Source organism: Mobula hypostoma, chromosome 16, assembly GCF_963921235.1.
Source record: "Mobula hypostoma chromosome 16, sMobHyp1.1, whole genome shotgun sequence".
Taxonomy (NCBI): domain Eukaryota; kingdom Metazoa; phylum Chordata; class Chondrichthyes; order Myliobatiformes; family Myliobatidae; genus Mobula; species Mobula hypostoma.
This window is the reverse complement of record NC_086112.1, coordinates 63,107,713-63,128,904: the sequence shown is the minus strand read 5'-3', so window position 1 is coordinate 63,128,904 and position 21,192 is coordinate 63,107,713. Positions and strand designations below refer to the sequence as shown.

General features: G+C 37.9%; 1 protein-coding gene across 3 annotated transcripts in view; it reads right to left on the bottom strand.

The window, feature by feature from the left end:
- mllt3 (MLLT3 super elongation complex subunit) overlaps window positions 1–21,192 on the bottom strand; it is a 118,402-nt gene that overhangs the window by 39,109 nt on the left and 58,101 nt on the right. For all 3 annotated transcript variants that reach the window (XM_063069015.1, XM_063069016.1, XM_063069017.1), the window contains exons 3-5: window positions 18,871–18,953; window positions 16,830–16,973; window positions 10,947–11,522 (exon numbers count right to left, since the gene is read on the bottom strand). In XM_063069015.1, the coding sequence (XP_062925085.1) occupies window positions 10,947–11,522; window positions 16,830–16,973; window positions 18,871–18,953 (803 nt within the window). The remainder of the gene's footprint in view (window positions 1–10,946; window positions 11,523–16,829; window positions 16,974–18,870; window positions 18,954–21,192) is intronic.

Sequence of the window (21,192 nt, the reverse complement as noted above, 5' to 3'; positions counted from 1 at the left end):
ATTGATACATGTACTCTTCAGTTGTTACTACGACAGATATAATATATCAACAATGGCCAGGGTATAGCCACTTGGAGAGCTTGCTCTGCAAGCTGTTGCAAGATAGGAAATGCAGTAGCCAATGAACTGTCAGCGAGGTGGGATCTCTGACTAGTGTGATTCCTCATGAGATGAAGTTATCTTTGTCCATGTATTCAACAGAATCTGGTCCTCAGCTACCTTGGGCCATCTTGCCACTGGATCCAGACCTCACTCTGTCAATACGGTTAGTAGCCATGACTACTCGGAATTAAAATAAGCCATGCACAAGTTTTGGCCACAATTCACCTGGAATCATTGTTGACTCCAAGGGACCAGGTAAGAAAGTTACGACAACCAGAAACAACGAACACCAGTAAAAATCATTCATATTAAATAGAAAGCATATTATATTATATTTACAAATTAACTTCGTGGCTCAATTATGCAAATTAAAAAACACCAATCAAGGGTATGGACCTCATCAACCTCACAGTGACCGAGGAACAGGTGAAAGCTTATTCTGAAATCTTTGCCAAGTCAACTCATCAACGTGTATTGTACTGTAGGAAAAACCCTCCCAAACTCAGGAAAAAAGTTGTTTCACGTGCAAAATATTAACTTAGTTTGCCTCCTCTCACTTAAAGGCAATACAGTTAAAAGGTGTGGACATTTTAAGTATTGCTCTTCTAGCAGACGTCGTCACAACGGACATTTCATTTCTTGCCCAGTTCTATTAGGCAGGGGTGAAGCTTACTCTATGGTAATATTTTTAGTCGACTGAAAGCTTTTTCTTTTGGCCATTTTCATAATGCATTACATGAAGTATTGAGAAGGAAGGAGGAGGAAAGCTTCAATCAAGTTACCAGAACCAGATGAATTGCTTCTAAAAAGGGTTCAATAAAGCTATCAAAAAAAGGGGTTTTGCTCCTAGTGCCTAAGGGGTCTAGATTTGAGGAAGGAGTGTGGAAAAGAAAAGGATAAGCCAACACTTTGGTTTTCACACAGACTACACTATTATTCTACTTGTGCCATAAAACAATAAATCTCCAAAGTAGCGACCAATAAAACTGTCACTGTCTCATGTGAAGACTCTTCTAGTTTATCTTTAATGGGTAAGAAATCCTGCTTTTGTAAGGGAAGTCTTTCTTAAATCTAGTTAGACTTCACCTATAGTTACATTCAAAGTAGGTATTTGGGGCCAACTAGACTCGAAAATTATCACCTCTGTTTGCGACAGAGATTGCTCATGTCAGCAGGAATATAAACAGGAAATAATTAGAAACTGCAATTATCAATTTCCTGAAATAAACAAAAGGAAAACAAAAGGGGTGCAATAAACATGATACTCTTTGGTGGCCATGCAAGTTTCCTGCCAACAAAAGGTACATTAATGGCTAACTGGATCATAAAAGCTTGCACCTGCAGGACACTGTTTGATGTCAGTGAGAATGCAAGCATCATTCATCATTACAAAAACTTATTTCCACAAAACTTTGTTAGCAGCAGTAAGTTATTCTGAGGAAAGACGACAGTTCCAACTTGTACTACAGTGAACACATTGGGCACACCAAAACAAAAAAAATACATAGACAGCCTTTTATTCTCCAGTTATTGGTAAAAAGAAACAGTCCTTAGATGCAGGACATCATACTCAGCCTATATTGCTAACTCTACCTCGGGGTCTGACAGCACATCTGCCGCTACACACAACCACTGAATGCACACGGGTATGCAGATATTAGCTATGCCTTAATATCATCATACAGGTAGCCCTTTGTCAAATTAACACGCCACATAAAGTCCAGGTTATCACATTGATCAATTTGCTACAAACTATGTATTTACAGGTAAGCAAAAGGAAATTAGTTCAAACATAAGTGTTGCCTTTAATCAATTGTCTTTAGGTATACCTACACAACAATAGAGATAGCAAGACAAACTATTAAAACTATTAAATATTTTAATATAGCAAGACATTAAAACTTGAGTATTTTAATTTGATTTAAAACAGTTCTGCCACACAAAGCTTACTGTCCTAAATAGCATTATTCACACAACACACCTCAAGACCAGTTGATTCCTCCCCCCCCCCAAACATTTAAGATATACAAAGCTTGGTTAAGTAACCACTTCAGTTCTATAATCAACAGGTAAACTACACAATTTTGAATTGATAATGGTACAGGCCTTTGCAGCAATTGATTAGACAAAATATCAACAAAATTGGTTGGACAAGTCTTGAAAGATGTACTAGGACACTGTCCTCTGATTTTGATTGCTTCTATAGAGTAATTGAAAAGCGAATAACATCTCAGGAAGCCAAAATGTGGTGGTATGTTTCAAAGTACCTTACATAATTCAACAATTTCATGCAATAGAGTCTTTACATCAATTTGCATAAAAATACTTCATATTCACAAACTTCATGTATCAGAAGATATTCATTCCTAACCAACCACTTTGTGATTAATCAATTACTGTCACGTTGTATTTCTTTTTCCACCCTTGCAACAGGTCAGAACTCGACGGAAGCACCTAATTTTGTGCATCAGGATCTCAAACCACGGACTGAGCTGGGCTGCTTCTTGACAAAGAGTCAGTAATTTCATTCAGAATCTGGCTGGCAGACCTGCACCCAACAGCACAGGGGCATCAAGAAAGACATCCACGACTTTGGGTTGAAGTAGAGTTTGGATTGGTCACGATCTAGTTGAATTTTAACTTCTAATCCAAAGGTTCGTGAGCAAAGCAATGTTTAATAACAAGTCAGATGCTCTTATTATTCAGAACTGCAAAGCTGAAGCACTAAATTTAGCATGCATAAACCATCAAAACAGTAAAATTAAATGGTTTATATGTTAGTTTTGGGATTTCAAGTAATGGAATCAATTCTTCAAGGCATTATGATTTGAAAAATATTTATATTCTTTGGTTCTACGTTTAGAAATGCCACGAGGCAGAATGCCTTTGCCAATTTATCTTGCCTGAATGTTCAAGCTCAAATAAAAAAAATAGAAAATTACAATGCAAGGACATTAAAATATAACCAGCTTTAGCATTTGTGTAACTCCACAAAACATTAAAAATACTGTTAGTTAATACTTTCATGTCCAGTGACATCCAAATTTAAACTTACAAATATGCCTTACTCTGCAGTTTTAATATTATAAGATTGAGTTGAATATATTAAAATATTACAATTAAGAAAACATTTCTGTTTTTGATTGTACTGTTGAGCTACAAAATCCTTCCACGATCCACACACTGATAAATTACAAAGGATCTGAAAACATTGCCACTTGGATTAGAGTTGGTGGAAGAATTATTTCACACCAGTAGTCAAGGAAAAGAAAAATTAAACCACACAATAGTATAATTATATCTGCAGATTTTTTTTTAAAAGAAAAATATGGATGGCATCGGTACAAACAATTTCTCCACCAGAAATTATGGCTTTGGGACAAATGTAAAATATTTTTACTGCAAGTTACTACATTTCTCTTCAGAAGAAATTAGAGAATGTTTTCATTTATCTGGTAAGTCACTTCAGAGGATTAAAGATTCAGTGTTGCTGGCATTCATAATGTTTAATACACAACAACAAACTTAAAATGCTTCATTTCTGTCTGTAGAGATTCAACCACAAGCAAGTTGTTTTTGTACAGTTAGTGATTTCAAGACTGAACACTCCAGACAATGATAACTGAAATACTTGGACCTATTTTAAGCAATGATTCAAAAAAATCATCATGCAAAGAACTGCATGCAGTTTCTTTTTTTTCCAAAAAACTTTATTGGAAAAAAAACAATTCTTCTGTATAAAGAGACTCTCCATTCGGAGATCAGAGGCTGTGGTAAGGAAGGGGAGTAAGAGCTCGCTAAGCTGCTCCAACTGCTTCCTCATCGAGATAGTTAATAAAATTCGCAGAATATTAAAAGAACAATTCCCTCACACATTACACACACCACACCCCCAGCCCCCGTCACTACACTTGATTTTATAGTCTATCTGGTTTAATTTTTCCACTAAGCCCAAGGATCAGGGAGCGTAACAACTGAAAAATTGACAATATGTACAAGAGCACATTGAAACAGCTTACTCAGGTAAAATGTAGGTTAAACATCAGATCACTTGCCAAGTTAAAGGACAGATCAGCCAAATTCATGATGGTATCTTTTCTCTGTGAATTTAGTTGTAATTGCAATGCTTTCTGGCCCCCAGAGTAATGAGGTGAAGATCAGGGAGGAGACAAGCCAATGCTTTAGCAACTTCAATGAACTCACAAAAGCAATCACTGGCACTTTTCTATTAAAACAAACTTCTTATACTGTTCTGAATGGTACTTTAAAAGCTCAATGTACATTGCAGCACAAACAAAACTTCAAAATATTTAGTCAGCTATTTTTTTGCCTCATGGGGAATTTAACATTGATTTTGAATCTATAGATCTTAAAAGTACAGCACAGAGAAAATACTATTTCTCAGTGAAGACATTCATACAAATTGTGGTTGAGTTTTGGTTTTCAATTTCAAAACCTAGGTACCAATACATTTTTTTTTAAATGTACAGTTGCAGCTTTGGGGCTATTTTCAAATTCAGAAATGGCCATTGGAATTATCTTTTTCCATCTAGACTGCTCTACTGAAAAGATCTGGTATGTGGAAATTAGTTCCTTGCACTCACATACTACATAGCTGACTATTTTGTTCTTCAACCTTGTACTACTGTGTGCAGTGCCCACAAGACATTTTTTCATTCCCTTAAGCTCCAGTCCTCCTTCATTTCAACAATCTTAAATAAGGCAATGCCTCTTCAACTTTGGCTCTTTCAGGACCTTAAAACTTGAGAAACTCTTGCTACTTTGCCTTGATCATGCAGCAGTTTAAAACCCAAGCCTACATTTTTAAAAAATCACATTTCCTCATTTTTTCTGATCTCTTACATTCCTTCTAATTTTAGTGGTACCCCACATAACAAAACTCAGATTCTTAATTTGTTGTTCTTAAAACTATTTTTAAAATATATTTGCTTGCAATAGACAACTTTAATTTTGCTTTCATATGTGGAATTTATACAGACTATAAATCTCTGCTAGCTAAACAGCAAGGAATTAAGTCATTCGTATGTAAACTTTTTACAAACCATTTCATGTACAAAAAAAATCAGCAAGAAAGTGGCTTAAAATTCAGTCACAAAAATGAAAGCTATACAGAGTCAGAGGACAAAAATCACCTCAAATCTTGCGTTTTTGATCCCTGTTACTGAGGGAACATTAATGTGCCAGTACAACATGTTCATATGTATGAGGCTCAAGAGAGACCGAGTGGTCTCGTTTAATGCCAATACAAAAGTGAACATAGTTCTCTTTAGAATGCAAAAAAAATGTGGAAAAAATGAACAATGTTAATGAGCATACACTTTTGTTGCTCCATTAAAAAGAGAGATAGAAATGGAAAGCACGTACCAAAAACACCTTGTTAGATTTAAATGTACTTATATCTGAAATAAACTACATAATGAACCTCAGTGGATTCTGGAATATTGTAATTCACTTTCAAGTTAGTTCATTGGACAAAGAAACACTTGCTAAATTGTGAGAAAGGTTCACAAGTTGATTTCTAAATACCCCCCTCCTTGAACACAGTTGGATCACAAATGTACAACTAGCACTGAAAGATTGCTATGGAATTACTGGCCCAACCAAAATCTTCCAACTATCTCCATTTAACCAGGACTAGTCTGGAAGATAAGCGAATTGCTGGAAATTTTCAGGAGGTCATGCATGCATCCTTTCAGGGAGAGAAAAATAACACTTCAGTGCTGCCCAATTGCACAGTATATTCTGAATTGTGGATTTTTATTTCAGATTTCCAGCACTAATTTACTTTTGATTTGATGGCAATTCAAATTCATAAAAGCCTAGCCAAAGTAAATTGGCAGCGGGATGGAAAACTGGAAGTGATTGATTTAAATTAATTAGCAAGGGGGATAACCAGAATCTCCCTCACAGCAAGCAGCCACAATCTGGAATTCATTGCCAGAACGTGTGGTTATAGTAGACAGACATCATTACCAAATGGGACTGGATAGATTACAAGAAAAATGTTACAGAATTACTGGCAAAGAGCTGGGGAACGGAATGGATGACTGCTTCGTACGGCACCAATGAAGGCCTGAAGCACATGGTTTCCATTTACAAATGTAATCATTCAATATTCATACTGTAGATATGATAGCAAATCAAAAAGTTCTTTTACAGGGATTGGTAATTTAAAAACTGTTCATTGTCCACATTTACATTAACTAGTTTGAACTGCAGTTAATTCAATAATGTGCAGGTGCAAGCCAAAATGATTTATTTTTGCTTGAATACAAATTATTCTGAACAGCTACCAATCATTCACTTAATAGTTCTGAACCAGACTCTCAAATAACATTGTACCCCAATGTGCCTGCGTGCACACACACACTAAACTACAGTAATAAAGCTAAACATGATCTTAATTGGTGACTAGAGGAGAAAACGATCAAAGATAGTGATCAGATTATCTTAACTTGTCACAACACACAGTGAAATGCGTTATTTGCATCAAATCAGTGAGGATTGTGCTGGGAGCAGCCTGACGTGTTGGCCTGCTTTTGGTACACCCACAATTCACGAACCCAAACTTGGACACCTTCAGAACGTAGAAAAATACTGCAGCACTCCATGAAACCCTGCTTGGTCATGGGGAGAATGTGCACACACCTTATAAAAATATAAGGTTTAAACACAAAAACAGACTTCACAGAATCAAAACTGAGTGGTTTCAAAAGAAAAAAAAAATTATTAGTCTGTCTAATCAGATTTCCTATTCACAAAATACACCCTGCTTCCGTACACATGAGTATTGTTCAATTTCCAAACAGGACTTGAACACTGAAAACAATAAAAAGAATTGTTCAATTAAAAATCAAAACCAATTCAATAGCTTCCCATAATTTTGGAGGTGCATTTCAGAGGCAATGGTTACTTGGGAACAAAATGAATACATTTCATTTGGATCTTGCTGTTCCACAGTCCTACTAATGAGGATTACTTTAACACCACTCACTATTCTAGCTACAGGAAGGTTACAGCAGTTTTAGCAAATCATTTAATTGCTTTAACTTTGATTCATGAAATGTTCTTCTAATTATGTCGGGGGAAAACATCAGCTGACTATATCAGTCACCAGCTATACAGTCTATAATTAAACTATTACAAAATACTAAAGCATTAAATTCATAAATTTAGGAATCCCAGTATGTTTTATTCCAGTGGAAAACATATGCGTCCAATAATAAAACTCAAAAAAAAGGTACAAGTATGAAACCATTCAACAGTTTTCCTGCTTCTTTCATCTAGAAAGATTAGTAACTCACATTCTATGCAACCATTGCTGCCTCTCTGCTCAAATAAACCCAAAGGCAAATTTCTACAACTGTAAAACTAATAGAATGTTCACAGAGTGTCACAACAATGAATTATCAGCTAAGTCTATTAACCTTAACAGAAGCTTGGCTCATTTTTCTGTTGTAGACTGTGCAAATGGACCGAGAGGAAGACCAGAAAATGATACAATTTGAACAAAGCCGGTTCAAAATTCTACAGTTTTTACTAAAAAGGTTGAACAATCTTTACATCGCCTTTAGACCCTACTAATCCCAAACTGGATGTCCAAATAGTTTCAGTTTGCAATAGATTGTCAAGTGAATACAACTCATGATCAATCCGAATTTCTTTTTTTTAAAAAAAGACCATTTATTATTGTGGCCAGAGGGGAAATGTCAACAAAGGACATGAAACCACATTGAATTCTCTTCCCACAGTAAGGAGTCAAAATACTCATTGACAATTCTACTGCTACATATTATCAATGATTTAACCAAGACCAATTTAACATGCTCTCATCTTCCACCAGTTGTCTTCAAATTTTCAGAAGTAACACATAGGGATCTCTATTGTCTATTTGCTAAAATACAATGATCAGCACATCAGTCATGTTTGGCATTAGCAACTATCTGTGAGGGGTATTGGGGTGGGAAACAGATGATAAATTCATTGATCTACACAACAGAGATAAATGCGGCACAACTAATTTCAACAACCTTTTAAAAAAATACTTTTTCTCAAGCCTTGTTGGTCTATCAAATGAGAGAGCTTTGTGGATTGCATGAAAACAACAAAAATCTCAACAGCATGGGGTATGTGTGTATATTACGCTGCAGAATATCCATACAAATCCATCGAGTTTCTCAAGAAAATGGAGTTGGCTGTTCATGTCAATTTAAACTCAAAATGTCACGCCAACCCTACATGTTTTAGAATTATTTAGTCATTCAGAATCAAATTTCACAGTTGCAGTTTTACAGGGACCTTCAAATTTCATCGATATTTTCTGTCATTCAACTGCATTTCTACACCACTTGACTCATGTTCTTCCACTGCTTTAGCCTATTACTCATTACGAGTGGCTATCATTTACAGAGACTACAAATACTACTGCTTGGAAAACAGTCTCCTCACTCAACAGGGCCCTGTGTTGAAAGCTAACTACTGTGTCTCACTCTCGGGTTAGAGCTTCAAATACAACCACAAACTGCATACAAATTCTGCGGGATCACAAAACACTTAGATGACTGCTGTTTCATAGCAAGCCCTTCAGAAACAAGGGCATTGTTTCATGTCGATCTCTGAAGGGAAACAACTGATTCAAGTTGAAGCCCAAGAATAAAAGTTTTGTGTGGGAGCAGTTTTGTTATACTAGGTTTAGACAATCCCACCTCTAGCATTTTAGAAGTGTCTGTAATTGGGAGGGCGGCAGTACTACCAGTAATTCAGAATGCTTTAAATAAATTTTAATGGACAGAAATGCAGATTTCTCATGATTTGTGCTGACCCCTTTCCCAGCAGCTGAGCTGTCAGAGCCTGGCTGAACGTCAGACAGAATCATTAGCCTGGGCAGAGGACATGGGAAAGGGAACACAAGGTAAAATACCAACAGCAACCAGAAATCAGGCACCAAGGACTGGAACAGAGACCATAGCTAGGTATGCTGAGGTTCACTGATATGGAGCAATGTTGGCTGAACGTTCTTCTTTGTTAGGAGAGGAGTTTCACTAAGTGCCAGATCAAACACTCCCAGCCCATTTGCCTGCTAGATTTCCCGAGCCAAAGGAAAAGGAGCCAGCAATAAATTGAAATGGCTGCCAAGATCCGAGGAATGATCATGAAACCGGCTCTCCAGAACAGGTTATTCAGATGCACCACATTAAACTACAAGTTGGCTCATTCATTGCTAATTATGTTTCTGGTTCACATATTTGACAAGTTAACCCTGTATCTACCTTCCCACTCTATGAAATGCCTGATTTTGTAGGAAAGTTGGGAATGGGACACTTAAAACTCAACCAAAAGGCTGTCTTAATCAATTAACCATTTCATTGCCCAAAGCATCGAATTCCTCTTTTACAATTCGTTCTTACACTTCTGGGTTAAATCTTCAGTCAGCAAAAGAACACCACGTTCCAGAATTCACTTAATGGGAATTTGTAGTTAGTTATTGAACAGATGGAATACTTCACCCAGTGACTTTATCCAGGCATGATTTCATTTAGTCAATGATGAATACTACAGAAGTGAGTCACAAAGACTCCAGTAGAAGGGCCTGAGACTAAAGTCACTGGAATTTGTCCATCTATCACAAAGGTATCCATGTCAAGGTCGATATTGTGGAGTCACGCACCATACTACTTTGAAGCATTTAATACTTCTCAGATTTAGCTCTGGGCACTTGCAGAAAACACAGCTTTCTTGGCAGAATACCAAGCTGGTACAACTCCATCATGGGAATGCAAACATGATCTGTAGGCTGGGATTTATAATGAAGTCAGTACAATTTTTTCAAACATCAAAGTGTGGTCTCACATTATCTTGGTTTGTAACCGTCTCCAATTGAATTATGGCTGTTCATGCCAACATTCAGTCACCTATTTGCTCCATCTTACTGCTTTTATCTAAAGCTGCCCATCACTTCAATTGAATGTGATGCATCAGACAAATCTTTGAACAATTATACTCAGAACACAATTAATAGCTACTAATAAAGATAATGCAATTATGCAATCAATTCCTCACGCAAACATGCACTTAAAAAATCCTGTTTTTGAAAAAAAATGGCTGAGGGACAATGTCTGATTTCTTACAATGCACTCCAAAGACTTTGGGGTTTCATCTTTCCCCGGCAAGGTTCTCCATTCGCTGGGATCAGTGCAATTCCAACACCTAACGTTAACTGGAACCACAGCAAAGCTGCCAGCTCATCTGGCAGCTCATCACCACCAGGATCAAAATACCACTACAACTTAGGTGTACTTTCATCTACTCCTCCCAAACACACACGCTTCATTGCCTGGAAGAAGGACTGTAGGTGCATGGGATACATTATCTGCCAGATTTTCAGATCTCTCAATCTCATCTCAGGACTACATTGATACTTTTGTCACTGCTGGGCTGAAATTAAGGAACATTGTGCTCAAAAGCACTGTGATTCATTACTACACGACAGGAAGCCTGCTCATCATCTTCTGAGGAACAAGCAACAAATGCTGACCTTGTTGGCAAATCCCTCCTCTGGTCCCTAACCAAAGGACCAACTACATATGTCCTTCCCCTCTTCCTCCCCTCCCTGAAATTTCAAATCACTTCCATAAAACTTCAGATAATCAACATTTCATATTGCATCTATTTTAACAACTTCCATTTTTTTTTTCCAAAATTACTACCACCAAATCTTTAAATAGGTTTGGCTTCACAGAATATAAAGTTCTTGGTTGATCACATTGAGATACTAAATTATATTTAGAAATAGGTGGTCTCCACACAAATTATACAGTACCCACCTCAGATTTAGAAGACATAACATCGTCTACTCCATTGTCATTTGGATCTACAATATCTTCAAACGGTGATAAACTTGGCTTATTTTTCTCTATCACTTCACTTTCCATTTTGATTTTTGCTGTCTTAACTTGAGGTCGGTCCTTACTAAGCTTCTTTTCAGAAGAAAGTGGCTGTGGAGAAGCACTGGGAAAACTTCTAAACAAAAAATCAGAGCTGCTTTTCTTTTTCTTCTTCGCTGCAAGTTCATCAGTGTCTATATTTGCAGGCCTCTTCACAGTCTTAACATCCTGCTGAACACCTCCATTTCCACTTACCACGCTGCTTTCCAATGATTTTGGCTCTTTTGACATTGGTTTTGGTTCCTTAAATGCCATTTTAGGAACAGTTTTCTCATCTTTTAGTGGTTTGTTTTCTTTGGGTTTCTTTGAGGACTCTTTGGAAGTTTTACTGTGTTCCCTGGAAAGTTCTTTGAAGGCACCTTTGTGCTCTTTTGAGTCTTTAGATGCTTTGTCTTTGTGCTCTTTCATGGATTTGTGGGACTTCGAGAAACTGTGAGCGCTGCTCTTATTTGGATCCTACAAAGTTGAAAGAAATGAGAAAAACAGTCATCTTCTTCAACCAAAGCTTTAAAATCTAAATATGCCAAGCAATGAGGATGCAGCAAGAGAATCATAATTAGATTTTCACATTTTCATCCCACGATACAAGCAAATAAAGTCTTACTATATTCTTACTCATCTGGGAATTAATGCAAGGAAGGGGGTAATACGATACACACAATATTTTTTAAAAATGAGAATAAATGTTCACAAGGTCAAGTTACTGGAAGATGTTTTTAAGAACTCAGTGTTAAGGACAGGTATGGGTAAGGGGGTAAAAGAAATATGGCAGGAGTAAACATCCCTTTGAGTAACATGTAGTGGAAAGTGACCAACTCCTATACAATTATAATGCTCTATATACTTAACCAACATTGGGTAGCATTGCAACAGATAGCATTAAGATGCAACAGCTGGACTGTAATCATGTCAAATGGTTAACATTACTAAAGAAAATGGGGAAGAAAATTGACTGGTGCTTCAATATCAGGTCTGCAACTTCAAAAAAAAAGACTAACTGCAGGGAAAAGCTCAACTGAGATTAACATCTACAATGAATATTTTTGAAGTATATTAACGTATTAAACATTTTGCAACTTAAACTGACAAGCATGTGTATTAATTCTATGTAATTTTATTCTAGACCTCTATCAGTCTTTCAATAAAACTGAGCACACTTCACATCTGTGCAAAAATCTGTGGAAAAATTTTGGCTTCTCAGTACCAGCCCCCATCACTTCATCCGAAATCCTAAAGCTTTTAAATCTGGATGATACCCCTGAATAGTATCCTCTGGTAATAAACCACCAGCTATGAGACCACACACGTGGAAAGCAGTTGTTGTACTGTGCTAGGATTTCTAATAAAAAAAATCAAAGACTATAATAACAGCATGATAATGGATTATTAAAGAGTTGAAAATAGAGAACTAACCTTTTTTTTTTAAATGGAATACTTCATTTAAAAGCCAAATTGTAAAAAGAGATGCAGTTCATTTAAATCTGATGGGTACAAAGAGGAAAGCTGACCATTCAAGAAAGATGTTTTTTTTTCCAGGGTACTAGTTTTGTTCAACAACTTTAAAGCATAAATATAGAATAGAAGCTCACAGATCAGTAAATTGCGAACATCTTAAATGTAGTTAATTGTGGTATGACAACATTTAAAGGGGAAAATGTATTTAAAGGATTAAATAAATAAGATCCAATTCTGGGTAGTTTAGCAAATTGAACAACTCAAAAATGACACAAATGCAGATATTTTGCTTGGGAAAAAAAACTTCCCTAATCGCCCATAACTTGTTTCCTAGTTCATATAGATAAAAATACTAAACTCAAAGATGTGGCCATTAAAGCTTTCTGCTCCACAAATGAGCACTCAAGTACATAATTTTCCCCAATATACTGTCATATGTTTCAACAACTGGTCTCGTGAGCAAAATTGTGAAAAGTACCAAACTGCAGTGAAAACCTTCAATGATGTTAGTCAGGTCTTCACCACAGTATCGGGGTTGGGCTGAAATGTGCTTGATAATCTTCTCCAGATTTCCACACCTAGGCATTATAGTGTAAAAGGATGCAACATACTCAAGGTTAGGTAGCAAAGGGTCCAACCTCCTCATCCAATCTTAGTTAAAGGTACAGAGCAGAGGAGGCAGATACACTTCACACCTGGTTCCCAAGCTTTACAGGAGTTGCACATAACATGACCTGGCGGGATTTCATTAGGGTGGTCTTGGAACAAGCCCTTCATTCCCACCACCTTTGGCCTACTCATTATGCATGGATGGCTTTCCCTTATGCATCAATCTGCAGGAAGCGAGAAGCTCCAGGGATAAAGCAGCTTGACTGTAGAAGACAATGCAACATGTCGGCTGCACCTATAGTGACCAAGCTCATTTTAACATCTAAAAAGACCCTACATTTTAAAACAAATTAATACAGGTATAGAAAATACTAAACTTAGCATATTCCAATTAGCCCCTGAAAAAGGTTAAGCAGTGGAAGCTCAAGGTTTAAATCTCAATTATCAAAAGAAAGAAAATTGGCAATAGTTGGTTGACAGTCACCACTTACTTTGGTCAGGTGACTAGAGAAACTGACGCCCCCCCCCACCGTCATGGTTATTATCAATATTTCAAAAGTGGCCAAAAGATTTGTCTTTCCAAGGCCAAGCATTTCCAATTCCCACTGAAATTGTGCACTTTTTTTTGAGAAACATCAAAAAAAAAGTGCTAAATAACAGGAGTTTCAACTCCAGTGAATTGACATCTTGCTGGTAAAAGTGGTCCAACACCCAGTTCCTGAAGCTACTTCTCTGGGAAGCGAAGTTTGCTTCAGGCACTCTCAACTCATGTAAGTGTGCGTTAAAAGTTAAACACCAGTCTATATTTAAGAATTTGAAAGTATTCAACTTTGAAAGTAACATTCAGCTTGAAAATGTATACATTTCTTGCCAGTAAACTACAGGATTTATTGATTTAAAGGCGGCACAGGTGAGTTTTCTAAAGGACATTGCCTGCAGGTCTGGTGGTTTTCAGTTGAGGAAAGATTGGCCAAGTTGTGTTGGAACAAGATTTAGTCAAGATGTATATAAAGAGCCCAAGTGGAGTGAATGGGAAGAACACATTTTATTTAGCGGAGGCCAATAACTGAGCACTGGGTGAGAATGGGTCATAGTTTTTAAATGATTATCTAGAGACGTGGTAAGGGGAATTTTTTGCTTTCTATTCATAAAGGCAGTAGCAGCTGGAACAAATCACTTCCAGTAAGGCACAAGTAGAAACTATCTTGCTGAGTAGTACCTCGACAAGCACTCAAACTATCTTAATCTAAAGAGCACCAGAGTAAGCAGTAGGAAGTGGAAAAGAGCTGAGATGGATCTTTTATAGTTCACAGACACATTTGATGTGAGCTTTAGCAGTGTCTACCCAGCACAAGCCCCTCATGCCTGGGCAGGATCACTGTAGCCCAAAACCTACAGGGCAAATGCTGCAGCTCGCATGATATCTCTTGAGCTGGCTCAGCCCTTTGATTAGCGCTACTAGTAATGCTTTGCTGTTCTCCAATGCTTCTACTGCTTTTCTAATCTGAGCACATGAAGCATTGAAGTACTCATTTTTGTTTTATTAAAGAATCCTGCTCCCTTTTACTTAGGTGTTTCTATACCGCGATCATGCTGTTTGTCTAGTTTACCTAGACACGTAGATTACCAGGTGCATTCCCTCAAATCTTGATTATTCTTACTAGTAATTAATCTTGAAATAAAATTATAATTGTGGATTTAATGTATGAACTGCAAAATCTCAAAATTAAACTACCTCAGTCAGTGTTTAGCCAGGCAGCAACATTCGCCAGAACTGCATCTGTAATAAACAGAGGTTTCTCCATGAAATGACATGGCTTGTTTTTGTATGATACCTGAAAGGGTTCTTCCCAATTTCAGAGAACTAACATTGCATCCAACTCCATAACACAGGAGTCTGAGAAATCCCAAAGTGCAATCCTGATTGCATGGCAGATTTTCCCCTCACCGTAAACAATAATGAAAAGCATGTGAAATCAAGGCAGAATAAAGCTCAATCTTAAAGATGTTTATATTTCTACCGAAGGAATAGTCAGTTTTATTATAAATCAACATTGTCCAGTTTTTTAAAAAAAATACCAATATCAACTTGTGCTTTTAAAACTAAGATAGACAAAAGCCAAATTTCAGTATTTCAGTTTGTTGGACTTGGCCACTCCATTTCATTTTCCCATCTCGCCTCCACAAGTCTTGATTAAAGACCTTGCTTGATTGTAATAAGTTTTAAATCGCTTTATTTATACCTTAAGGAATGAATTTCCGAATATGTATGGGACCCCAGTAAACGAATAGATGTTCAACATCAGGCAATGAGGAAAACCCAGTACGCTATCAGCAGTGGTATTACCACAAGTTCGGAGGCCTCAAAGATGATGTTGACCTTCAGCAGAATCTAGTTAAATGCTGATCAGAAGCCAGCAAGGACATGGGTGACTGAGGAACAGCACAGTGAGCTGAAGATTATTGAGACACATACAGAGACCAACTAGAAGAGCAGCAGAATGCAGAGGCATTGTTGAACAACAGGATAATGACACAGGCAAATTGAGTGCGCATATTCAATCCCTCTTTCCTCCTTGTGCACAACACGATTCTTTGCGCAGTTCTAGGATAGATTTACGTAACGGTTGGATTTTCAGAGCTCCAGTGGACAATATAATTTTAAGGGAGATTTCACATAATCATTGGAAAAGCTAATAAACTAAAACACTGGCATATAAGATTTTCATAACAGGTGTGTTTCTGTATATGCACTGTAGATCAACATAAGAAAAAGCAACTCTTTTGCAATACAACTATTGCAGCTTAATGAAACTGAACTACTTTTGATGTTTCTCCACATTGTGTGAATGAACAAAACCCAAGCAAGCAAATGAAAGTCCACCTTGATTCGGACAAAGTCTGTCAGAGGCTAATGCTGTGCATTTCAAAATTGATTGCAATGGACCAGATTTTGTGGGTGGAACAGCAGTGAAATGGCCAGCAGTCACTCCCTTCACACTATGAAACTTAACTTCAAATAAGTGTGTATATAAACCAGTTAAACCAGCCAGTGGTATCCCAATACCCCTCTTGTTGTACTGTGCTATAGTATTCACTTGGATCATTGCCAGCTCATTTGTTTCTGGAAAGACTCTACTTATTAATAATAGCATTGTAATAAGTACTGAAAAGGTTACACTTCACTGCATTGTATAGCTGAGTTCTGAGGTTGCTCAGTCTGATTGCTGCTCAACTACTTTGAACCTGGAGGAAACAAATTCTGTACAGGGAGTACTGTTCTTACTCCTTCATATTTCATGAAAATGTTTGATATTTCAGCTATCATAATCTCCAGTGAAAATTCTACTCCTTACTGCATGTTCTATTTGAAGTTTAAAAATTGTGCTGCCCAACTCCTGGCTTGCTCTCTGTGAGAATCAGCTTGATTACTCAGATTAATTGATGATTTTGCTGTTGCTGGATACAAATGTTCTGCCGAACCCCATTCTCACCATCAGTGAAGGTTAGGATCGATCACTGCTGAATTCACAGTTTGCTGCTAGCAACTGTTTTCTCCCCTGGGTACAGCAGCAAGGCGTCTCTTTGCTGTTGACTACAAAGTCTACACCATTAACTGTCAGAAAAAGAATTGTATGTTTCCTATTTACAACTACTGCCAACTTCCCATCCTCATAAATAATAAATTAAAGAACCTACCCCTCCTGCTTTCAGCAATTTTCGACGGAATTCCTCTGTTGGATTGTTGAAGGTGAGTTTTTCGCAACGGAGATGATTTACAGGTGGATGCCCCTCAAGGTGCAAGAATAAATCATAATCAAAGCGTACCTTCTTGGGCTCTTCCTAAACAAAAAGATGCAAGATATTTAATTTGACCCAGATATGTTTTGGCATTTCAATTTCAAGACAACTATTGGGTTTGTTATTCAATTTGCTCAATTTAGAAAGGAAAAACAAAATTTACCTCAATTGGACTAAAGTGTCACAAAATTACAAAATAAAAGAAAGTCAAACTTAAAAGACATAATAGACTACCAAGTGTCCAGGACAGTGCAGAGAAATGTACTGAATAATTATTTGCCAGGTTTGACATATCTGTAGAATAATCTGCAGTTCTCACATTCTCCTCATCAGCTACCTTAGAACCTATATAAAAAATAAAGTGGAAGCAAGTTACTCTTATTCAAGAGATGAAGAAGATTAAGCAGCTACAGGCTGCTGTTTTAAATCAGTACACAGGGCATGAACATGGGCCCCTGATCTTACCATGCATACCAAATACCCATCTTCAATGTCAGCTTATGAAAATATTTTTGTTAATGTATTGTTCTAATACATTATTGGCTAATGGAAAACAATTGCTTCTCCAACTGGAAATAGTGTGAGCTTCCAGAGGTCAATTATGACCTTTGTTTTGGTTATACATGAATAACACAGCACTGAGCACAATTTTGCAGTTGGCAAACAATACAAAAGTCAATCATATTTTTAAATTGCAAGCAGGGTGATGGTCAATTTGAGGGATACAGAAAGAAATGGGTAAACTCTTACCAGATAATACTCAATAACATTACGAGTTGCTGTTCACAAGAGAATGTAAATAGTATTTTTTCCTCGGAGTAGACAGGTTGGGAGAAAAGGAGCCTGAAGTGAAGTTTAATAAATCCATGTATATATAAAATATATGGGATATTTAGTCTGTAAACAAGGGCAACAGTACAAAAACAAGGATGGCATGGTAAACACTTGCAAATCATAAATTTGATCTCAGCTGGAACATTGCATACATTTCAGGATGAACATCAGGTATTGGAATGGTTGCATTTACTAGAATGATACCACGGATGAGAGACTTGAATTGGGACAGTTACTGAATATGGTGGGGGGGGGGTGGGAGAGAGAGCGCAGGGGATCACAGACTAGACAAAATGAAAATCAACTATAAAAAGTCTTTTCCAAACTCCCTTCCATGGGCTTTTTCCAGACTTCTTGAACCAGCCATTTAAATTTAGAGTTGTATTAAAAATTTAGACGAACTCCAGGTGTCCATTGCTGCTGTTTCCAATCCTTTTGTTCCAGCTTGCCGACGTTCTGGTCTGCTAAGCAAATCCGAAGCTAAACTACCACAGCAACAAGATCCTGACTCTATTAGAAACTTACACTTGTGAAATGCAGAAATGTGGAACATTGTCCGAACTTTGACTATTCACCCAAATCATGTTTGTAAAAAAAATGATCAAATCATTTGTAATTTGATAATTTTTTTATTTCTTCCTCTTCAGATATCACCATGAATACTGCTGCAACGTCAGAGCGCATTCATCAAGATTATACAAAGTGACAAAGCTTGGGGGTCACAAGTGCTATTTGGCTAAAAGCAGAAAGTATGGGATGCTTCTCACTTTGTGATGGTTATTTAACAACGAAATTTGATGGAGTGCCATTTTAAAGTTTTCAACCCTCCCCCAATCACAGTAGGTTGATTCCCTTCTAAAACTACTTTGCTTTGTATCAGATTGAATAGGTTCAACCAATTTCACTGGGGGTGGCCAAGAAATTTAAATTGTTCACAGTTAAATTGCTAGCCTAATCTTACTGAAAGCAATCTTGCATTACAAACTTGAACTATACATTTCCCTACGTTTTATACAGCAAAATGTGGTTTGCAGCCTGTGCTAAAAACTCTACCATGCAGAAGCAAAACAGCGGATACAAAAATATCAGGTGTTAGTTACTTTACCTTGTTTCGGAAATACACTTCAATCGGCATTATAAAACCAGCGTATCCCGACTCTTCCACTTTGTATGGCGGATCCTTGCACACTGCACTCAAAAAGATAATGGAACAATTCAGAATAGAACACACACTCAGGAGGTACAAGGATAATAAACTATAATACATGAAAACCTGAAGTACATGAAGGTTAAAGTTTAATAGAGTACCACGAGGCTCATTAGACATGACCTGCCCTTCACAAAGCCATGCTGATTACCCTTAACCAGGCTATGAGGAGGATGAGGAAGTGGAAGGGTGGGTCGGTGGGAATCACACGGGTCGGTGGGGTGATGGGAGACACACGGGTCGGTGGGGTGATGGATTGTGTGGAAGGTTATTGTAGGTTGCGACAGAGACATTGACAGAATACAGAGATGAGCTGAGAAATGGCAGATGGACTTCAACCTGCAAGAGTGTGAAGTGATTCATTTTGGAAAGTCGCATTTGAAGGCAAAATAAAGGATTAATGGTAGGATTCTTAGCAATGTGGTGGAACAGAGGGATCTTGGGATCCACATCCACAGATGCATCAAAGTTCCCACCCAGAATGACAAGGCGCATGGGGTGTTGACCCTTGATTAGTCGCGGATTGAGTTCAAGAACCAAGAGGTAATGATATATCTCTTTAAAACTCTAGCTAGGATACATATAGAATATTGTGTACAGTTCTGGTTGCCTCATTATAGGAAGGATTTAGAAATTTTAGATAGGGTGCAAAAGAGCCTTACTTCTAATTACACAGGTGTTCACATTTATGAAGATGGGTTGAACAACCTAGGACTTCTCTTTGGAGTGAAGGACGATGAGAAGAACTTGGAGATGTACAATACTGATAGAATGGACAGCTACAGATTTTTTCCTAGGGGCTGAATTAGCTAATATGAGAGGGCATCATTTTAATTTGATTGGAAAAATGCAGATGGGGGGGGGGGAAGAGGAGTGCCAGAGTTAGGTTGCTTAATACAGAGAGTAGTGGGTGCATGGAACACCCTGACAGGGGTGTGGTAGAGAGAAACATTAAGGGTGTTTAAGAAACTCTTCACTACCATTGCAGGGACTTTCAACCAGGCCAGCTTGAATAAGTCTTTGAACAAATATCACCTGTGGAATCACAGGGGTCAAATCACTTGACCACCATTATACCATCATCCCACACCCACAGTTCTGGAAATTTCTCCTGGCTGTGCTTCTACTCCCAGCATATAGGCAGAGACTAAAGACCACAGTAACAGTGCTGAGGACCAAAAAGGTATGGTCAAGAGAGGTGGAAAGCATTTTGTGTCTGTTGCTTGGATTGCCAGCATCTGCAGATTCTCTCGTTTCTGATTTAACCACTTACAGGATAACTTTCTGTTGGTGGACTGGACAACATTCAGAGATTCATCTTCAAATCTGAATGCGTACACCACATATTTCATCAAAATCTACGTGGATGAGTGTGTGCCTCTAAGAACATACCAGACCAAAAGTCATAGATGAAGCAGGAGATCCGTAGTTTGCTGGAAGCTCGATCTGTGACACTCAAGTCGTGATCCAGAACTATACAAGAAGACCAGGTATGACCAATGGAAGGATATTTTAAGAGCAAAAAAATAACAATTCGGATTGAAGTCAGATGGAATTGGATGCACATCAGCTCCGGTAGGGTTTACCCACCATTACTTCCTACAAAGTGACACCTAACATCATGAATGGTTGTGATCCTTCGCTCCCAGATGAGCTCAACGGCTTTTATGCATGTTTTGAAAGGCAGAATAAAATTCTATGTATGCGCATCCCCACAGCATCCGGTTACCCTGTGATCTGTCTCGGAAGTGACACCATAACCTCTAGCAAGAGGGTGAACATTTACAAGGCATCAGGCCCTGATGATGCTCCTGGTACACAACTAGTGGCAGTGTTCAAGAACTCTTCAATCTCTCACTGCTGCAGTCGGTGGCTCCCAGCTGCTTCAGAAGGACGACAATCATACCAGTGCCCAAGAGCAGGGTGAGCTGCCTCAATGAGTATTGCAGAGAGCACTCACATTGTTGTTTATTGACCACAGCTCAGCGTTCAACACAATCATACCCCCAGTCTCTAATCAAAAATGACTCCAAAACCTGGGCCTCTGCAACTGGATTCTTAACTTACTCACCAGGAGGCCACAGTCCGTGCAGATCAGAAATAACATCTTCTTGCTGACAATTCGCACGAGCGCAAATCTAAGCTGTGTGCTTAGCCTACTGCTCTGCTCCCTCTATACCCATGATTGTGCACACAGGCACAGCGCAAACATCAGCGAAA